General features: G+C 39.3%; 1 protein-coding gene across 1 annotated transcript; it reads right to left on the bottom strand.

Moving 5' to 3' along the window:
- Positions 1 to 4,566: 4,566 nt before the first annotated feature.
- On the bottom strand, positions 4,567 to 5,859 carry LOC139233911 (homeobox protein Hox-B4-like). Its single transcript, XM_070864572.1, has 2 exons — positions 5,454 to 5,859; positions 4,567 to 5,117 (listed from the first exon to the last, which is right to left on the bottom strand). Exons 1-2 carry the CDS (start codon positions 5,857 to 5,859, stop codon positions 4,798 to 4,800), a joined length of 726 nt encoding a protein of 241 aa, XP_070720673.1. The 3' UTR covers positions 4,567 to 4,797.
- Positions 5,860 to 8,430: the final 2,571 nt, after the last annotated feature.

Genomic DNA, 8,430 nt, shown 5'->3' with positions numbered 1-8,430 from the left:
CAAAATTGTATTAATACCTTGCACCTGATTCTGCTTAAAAAGTGGGGTTCAGATGATTTCCTCTAAGTCAAAACTAAACACAAGTGCGACTATATCAATGCATTCAGGGTTTTCCTAAGTATCATCCTTTGAATCCTGAGACGCTTCTTCAGACTCACAACCTACGTGTCTATCTTTTGTGATGCCGATGCAGTCTCTATGACTGGAACCAGCAGCACGTTGTCACAGTAGTAGATTTCTGCCTGATTCATTTCACCACAACTTTGCCTGTTCCTTACGTTGAATTTCCAAGTTTTATATTGTCCATTTTGCCCTTTATCTACTTCTTTTATGTCGCAGGGTTGGCTTTGTATGACTGTGGAGCGAATATTTTTTTAAAACAAGGTTCCTCTTCACTTACACGCGGGTACTTTTACTCCTGCAGTTACAAAGCTAGTATCCAGTCGCTAGCAGCAACATAAAGGTCACGGAAAAAATCTCGAGCTGTTCACGGAATAAGAAGACTTTTTAAAAATTCCAAACCAAAATGTGACATAAAGCGATTCGGATCAAATCTATGTTGAGGAACAGGACATCGCTGCTATGGTCAAGGAGGTGGATATAGGGGTGGGGGGAAACCTCGTTATATTTGTTTCGGTTTTGAAAAAAGCAATAATCTTAGAAAGGAGCATGCCCCGAGAAACCAATTTGACACACTACGTCGTGTTTCGATATTCTCTCTGCGGGTGCTTCCTAAAGTGCAATATACATTGCGGTAGGTGTCTTTACAACTAGAGATTATTTCGTTACAATTTTTTTTTAATCCGTCCTAAGTAGCCCATAATATTATCTGGAACTCGGCCTTTGTTCTCGTCAGAAAACACCACCGATTTCAGAAATGTATAATAATATAATTTAATAACATCCTTATCAATCTCATCCGTCATATTTATTGCTTTCGAAAATGATGTTAGAAAAATTGAGGCGTTTTAAAAATACAAGAAAATAAAGTAATTTTGGTTATAAAGGCAGCCCAAATAATTTGACAAAGCAAAGGATTGCGGGCGGGGACTTCTCATCTAAAAAGGCATGTTTTTTCTCGTTTATTTGTTTTTAATGCACATTTGGAAGATTTCTCTAAACTGCATGGTGAATTATTGCATTCGCGAGTGCTAGAGAAGCACAATGGTTGCCTTCATAAATTAAAACTGGGGAATCTAGTAAAGGTGCGGCAACTGTGCTTTAGTTTCACACACTCTTAAAATAACTTGTATTTCACGGTAATTGCTTCTTAAATCGTTAAAAAAAAGCAATATCTATTTATACTCTTAGACAAGGAAGACACGGAGTAGCAATACGGTTCGAACTGGGGCGTCGGTGGGCAATTTTGTAATTTGGCTTTAGTAATAATAAGCTAGTGTAAAAAAGCCCAACACATTGTACACAAGGAATTTCTCTCTCTCTAACCCTCTCTCCCTCTCCTACCCGCTCCTCACTGTCTGTAAGCAAACGGCAGTTAAAGATAGAATGAACACACTAAAAAAAGTTTGAATAAAATTGCAAGGCCAGTCAATATTGAATGTTACTGAACCTTCGATAGAGAAAAGACAGAGAGGCTGAGGGCCAAGTAATGGTTTCTTCTCAATAATTGGGTTTTTAGAGACCCATCCTTAGATATGATTGCAAAGTGCAAAGTGCTAAACTTTATTCCTCAACCTACTTCTACGTATCCCTGAATTTTTTTTTGAAAAAGAGAGATTTCAACACAAACTTTTAGGATTTTCTATTTTTTCTAATGCAAGTGACTGCACACAAGACAAGGCCAACAGAACGGGCACTCTTCAGCAACGCTGCACATATTTTAAATGGAGTGAACGAGGGGTAACCCTGGTGGGGCTTTTTTATCCTTTAGTATTGAGAATGTTCAGATAGAACAGAGTCATGTCTTAAAGGTCAAGGGTTTCAGAGGTCAGACTGTTAGTATAAAACAGCTAATCGGATAGAAAAGTTGTCCTTTACGTGAACCCTTTCGGCCGTCCCGCTGACCAACCATCACGCTGATTTTATTCTGTAACATTCATATATGTTTAAAAACACCACAGAAAGATAAAGACAAAACACAAACTGTAAGCAGATTCTCCAGTCGCTGAATTGACTGTGTATTCCAAACAACAGACAGCGAGTGTGTGTTCACATTTAATTGTCAAAAGAACAACAAAGCGATTCAAAGTGACGAAATTAATTGACTTTGTTTGTTACCTTTCGTTTCCCCATTTTCCGTTTTCCAGATCTGAACATTTTCACGATTTTTAATCATGTTTGGGAGGGAATCTTTCGCTGTGACTGAGAAATTCCACGCTCTGCCCATATTTTTAAAGAACCCTTCAGGAAGCACACCACTTTACCCCGGGACGAGCCATCCAGATTTGCTGTTGAGCAACAATGGGAGAAGTATTTAAAGAAAGCAGTGATTAATGATTTCAAGTTAATTCTCGCATTTTCAGAACCTCTGTGCGTACAAATAATGCCTGTGAACTTTAGCTCTATAGCTTGTATTCAGAGCCTTTGGCAACAGTCTGGCGATGGGTGTAGGACTGGCTGGCCTGTTATCTGTGTCTATGAATGGAGAAAACTGAACAGCTATTGCTGGCGATTCAATGAATAATTCTTATTTTATTAACTAAAGTAATTACTCCTCAAAATACTTCAGAATTACAGAACTTAACGAAAATATTACATTTGGAAAGGTTGCATTTCAGATGGTCTGTTTCGTGGGACCTCCGGAATGGGGAAGGGTGGGGGTGGGGGGGGTGGCGGGGACATAACATGTATACAGTGGTGAGAGGATTTTCTCACATAAACAACAGATTGTAAATCTTTCTCTTGTCTCCAAAGGCAAAACGTTTAAAAAAATTCAAACTTTATTCGTGTGTTTCTTCTGTGACAATTGAATATGTAAAATCTCTTATACATATATATTGGGTTTTCATGCTGCAAAGTGCATCCTATCAACATTCATTAGAAAAGGGCACATTGTACCGTGTTCTCATCAATGATGTTTTGCAGGTTACGTTTGAAAGGAATATGTTTGGGGGATGGGGGTGGGGTAGAGTGGAAGTACCACATCGTTTAGTTATGATTTCAACATGCAGTTTTTCAGCAGTACATGTTAAATTGCAGGTCTGAAGCAAAACACGTGCACCAGTGAACTAAAGTCTTGATTCAGCCAATGTTTCACCCTAATGTAGAATATTGTGTTGTGTGTTGATATACACTCCAGTTCGCTTTTCTTTTGGTATATGCTGCATTTTCAGATCCCAGATTGCATATGCAATGTGTTATATGAAAGAAAATTAAAATTAATACGAAGCTTCATCTGACAAAAGAGGTCATTTGTCTTCTTGATTATCTATTTGCTTGTCAAAGCTTGAACCATTACACTGTCCAATCCCTTTCTAATACACAAACACACATGCACAAAGGAAAAATGCTAAGAGGCACTGTAAAAATAACAGAAATGGACTTAACTTTACATGATTAAAGGTTGCAAAAGAGAAAAATAGGAGCCAAACATTCAAAGGACAATATATAACCATACTGGATTACCACATCTTCACAAAAAAGCGTTTTTCAAAGTTATTAGGCCTTTGTGATACTGCACAATGCATCTATATCCACAAGCAGGTGTAAAAGCCTCTGACAATATCAGAAAAAAGCATTGTATTTGTTCTGGCATTTTTGTTTCACTAAGCCAATGTCCTTTGTTATCACCCTGGCCAGCTCACACAGATAGATGAGCTTAGAGAAATCTGCAGTCATGTTACCAGATCCTATTGCTTTGAACATTTGTCCAGTAGAATAGGTACAAATAAACAAAGGAAAAAGGTAGACCTTGAAAAAATTTATTTCGCTCATTACTATTTACACGTATTTTGGTCTGGATGAGAATCAATACATACAGAACAATGCAAGGACATAGACTGCTAACGAAAATACAAACTCCTGTGGGCCCGAACGAAGAAGCTTCTAAACTTCATAGTTTGGAATGTCATAAAGAGTGATGAGGAAATTAAAACAGTTTATCTACCTAAGCTTCCAGTTTTTTTCTGGAAAAGTACATTCTGGTAACAGTGAGGCCAGAGGCAAGTATTGTATCGTGGCTGTACAAGTCACATGCAACATTTTAATAACCACTTTAAATAACTTTGTTGACATAATTTATTCCTACATATGATTTTTACACGTTTCTTTTTATAAGTCCAACTACATACATTTTTATTGGCACCGAAAGAAATATATTTGGGATCAGAACATCTGAGGAAATGGAGTACATGTCAGTGTTATATTCCAAAGAAAATACCCCAAAATGTTTCTTTTCGTAAACCCCATTGGAAAACGACTCCAAGCTTAAAACCACAAGGGCTATCTTGCCGAACTGCTTCAACATGCTTGTTGTGGATTTGTTTGTGTGTGAATAAAAGACAGTTTGGCATTCCAGGTTGACGAAACGGAGCCTCATTTATTAAAGTGTTCGTTTGCTGTCGAGGTAATCGTAGGCATAGAGTTCATCCTTTGTACCACCAAGTAAACATGACAAATGGGGAGACTTTGGCGTGATTAAAGATGAAACGAGGATTCATCTTTGCCAATCTCTTCTGAAAACTGCAATCTACAATATTACTTATGGGGGAGGGGGGGAGAGGAGTGAGCAAAATCAGAGTATTTACAGTTTAGACTTTGCCATTATAAATAAACAGTCTTGCAGTTAAAATCCTAGGCTGCTGCGTGCGTCTACCAATTTCTCTCCCACAAGAGCAGCTATAATGTGGCCGATGGTCCATTTGGCTCCTGATTCTGAGAGCTTCCTTGCGATTGATGACTTGCAGAGGACGAGGAGCCTGTAGTAGATCTGATTTTGGTATTTGGCAACTTGTGGTCCTTTTTCCATTTCATTCGCCTGTTCTGGAACCATATTTTAATCTGTCGTTCTGACAGGCAAAGAGTATGGGCTATTTCCACCCTGCGTCTCCGGGTTAGGTACCGATTAAAATGGAACTCCTTCTCCAGCTCCAGAACTTGCTGCCTCGTGTAAGCAGTGCGGGAGCGTTTGGGTTCCCCTCCTTTGTAATTAGGGTTCACTGAACAAAAAGCAACAACACAGAAATAACTGACTTGAGCACCACGAATCTCACAAGGAATAGAACTAGTGCATTTAAAGTAAGCATTCGAGTAAGAAAAAAAATGTAAAACTTCACTTCTATCATTAACTGGATGTTCAAAGAGATCTGAGCGGCTAGGACACAACACATCAAAGGCACATGGCCAGAAGTGTAATGGTACTGCAATAAAAATTTATGGAGGATGTGATTACTGACCTCCAGATAGGCGATCGTAAATCTAAAGAATGGCTATTTACAATGGGTGCAATAGATCCCGGGCTTTCAGGTGGTAAAAAGCCCAGGCAAACGACTCACCGGAGTTTATATGTAATTTCTTCATCCACGGATAAACCACGGGCTCTTTGGAACAAGGAGTGTTTTGGTTGCTGAAGTTCTGGCTGCAAGAGGGCGGTGGGCTGGGAGTCACCGAGACACACTGGTGGCCATGCTTGGCTAAGTGGCTCTGCAGGCCGGTCGGCGATTGCACGGGACCCCTAGGCGCCACGACCTGCTCGCCCGAGCCCTGGAGGTTGCTGCAGGAGGAGTAGGGCTGCTCGTTGTACGCTGACCGCGGGTACATCGCCTCATGCTGAAACCCGGGCTCCCGTGCCCGGGTATAGTATTCCGGAGAATGGCTTGGTAGGTAATTGTTCTGTGAATATTCTTCACACGGTGGAAATTTAGGGTCCACATAGTTAGAGTTAATCAAAAACGAACTCATGACCTTTAATATCTGAAATGCAAAATAACTCAAAATTTTTTCTAAGCCAGCCGTTTTTTCCTGTTCCCTAAAACCCTCCTACTTTACTGTCAAGTGAACAAAGTTAGGCGTTCATGTGACACAGCCAGCCAATAGCAGATCCCGTTCGATTCCCGGATAAGGAAATAGAATTGGACGCTGAATGCTCCCAACCTTCTCCTCTAAGCAGTTTTTGATTACAGCTTTTAATGTGTGTGTTTTTTTTGATTCCTGAAACTTAGTAAGTTTACAAATAGGATCTTCTTGCTTCAAGTCCGTTAAGCATACTTGAAATCGACCAAACGTTTCTAGATTATGCGCATCAATGGTTTGTTGCGAGTCGACATCACTCCCAAAAATTTTAATTGAGTCAGTTTATTTAAAAGCATAAAAAAATCTGATCTGTTAGAATCTATCCGTGGCTTGTAAATCTTTCTGTAATCGCCACACTAACGCCTTTGCAGAGCTTGGGGAGGGGGAAGGCGTTTGGGCTGGCAAAGATAAATCGGGCTGCTTCGGATCAATAGAAAATTCATCAACTAATTCAGGGCACCTAAGTCAACAAATTACATTTAGCAGTGCATTAGACGGGCGATTTTCACCCAGAATATCCCTTGCTGAAACGATTCCGCTGGAACCAGCCCAAAAATAGGCACAATTATAAGATAGAAACATTTCACAGGTGTCAACCACACGAAGTTGCGCACGTTCGATTAAAAACATCGCAAACTGCGGGAAGAACGTTAGCACACGCTTGTTTCTTGTTACATTGAATCGCGTTCGTTGGCTGCAATTACAAATGCTCAACATATTGCAATAGAGCTGCAACGTCCCTTTACTGTTGAAATCTTCCTGTTTGTAAATTTCAGAGATTAATTAAGAAAAAATCACACACAAAACTGTTAAGTTTTATTTAAAATGATACAAATAAAACCCGAGGGGAAAAAAAGACACACATAACTGGAATTAAATAATTGAAGATGTTCATATACTTTTAATGTACTGTAGACTAATGCCATGCACAGCAAACCACATGAGTGGGAGTTTCCAAATGATTAATTTCTAAGTCATAACAAGTCTTTTAAATCTGACCATTGCTAAACGGCGGAATGCGCGGGATTATCGAAAAAGGTAAGAGTTACATTCCATATTTAAATGACGTAACAAATACAGCAGCAGAGAGTGCTGAGAGTTCATGCAACAAGGCAAAAAATGGGGAAAGGATAGCACGCCAGTTACAGGCAGCAATCTCACCCGCAGAACCAGGTAGATCAACACTACGCTTCGATTTTATTTATTTAGATATATTATCGATTTTGTAGAAAGAAGATTCTAGACGTGAGCATATTCTTCCGTCTTCCGGGTGAATGTTGTAGCGTATGTGTCCACTACATACTCCCCTAGATACGAATTTGTGACCACAACTTTGTCAACACAAATTCGGATCTACAGGGTATATATAGAGGACAGACAGATATATTTTCAGCATTTTTGTTGCTCAGAGACGTTCAAAAGCATCCATGTAAATGGGCACACTCTATTGAACCAAATCTACAAGCAATATGTGCAATATATTTGTATCTACACAACTTGAGTGAGGATCCGCTTCTCCGATTTCTTTCTGTGATTTGCAATGCAATTGGTGTATCTTTTTATACATCGAAATGTGAGTCGTACAGTTTTGCGGATGTGTAGAATGCAAAGCCAGTTCATTCTGAACAAATTATTCTGCAAGAATCCAAACCATTCACTTTTCAGAGCCAACTTCGAATCACCCCTCAAGTAAACACCCATGCGTTTATATAAAACAGTTAGATAGGGGGCCAGGTCACATGTGATACTTCTTCAAAAGTTTGCGTACAGCTGCAACAGAGACAAAGACATTTTCTTTAGATTTAATTTATTCAAGAGCAGTGGACGAGTTTCCACGTAGAGGTTATATAAATCTTACAGTAGACATTGGGAAAACCATGCATCCTCCCCTGTGATAAATTCTTGTAAAAGAAAGAACGTAACTGTGGTGTACTTGGCTGATTTATATTTGTGTAGCAGGTCGCCCAAGTAGTGGGAACTGAACGGCCAACTAAAATGACCTCAGTACTTTCCTTCAGTGCAACACATTGTGATTTTTTTTCCTCAAATAAGAATGGCTGCCATAAATTGCCCATAAAATTATATATGAAAAACTTCGCCAATCTAAATCCGTTTACGACGGAGCAACAGAAGTACCAAACGGTTTAAGCACAAAGCACTTTTATGAATAGGGGCAATGTTGTTTACAACATGTAAACTGTATCAAAGATTTCCGGTGATGGCAATAAAACATGAACATGATGCAGAGACTTCACTCCGCGCACTCTCCGCATGTGAAAAGAATTTATGACTTTTCGAAAAAAAACTTCTGCCTTCACGATAATGTTAATCACCATCTTTCAAATCTTCCAAAAAAACAAGAATAATTTTATATAATGTTACTCTTATCTAATATCCTTTGCCCCTACAGTTGCGTCTTTTGAACAGGTTTTCGCTATCACTGCAGTTAAAAAGGAAACA

The sequence above is a fragment of the Pristiophorus japonicus genome, chromosome 21 (assembly GCF_044704955.1).
Source record: "Pristiophorus japonicus isolate sPriJap1 chromosome 21, sPriJap1.hap1, whole genome shotgun sequence".
Classification (NCBI taxonomy): domain Eukaryota; kingdom Metazoa; phylum Chordata; class Chondrichthyes; family Pristiophoridae; genus Pristiophorus; species Pristiophorus japonicus.
The sequence above is the reverse complement of the archived record's forward strand: the minus strand, read 5'-3'. Positions and strand labels throughout refer to the sequence as shown.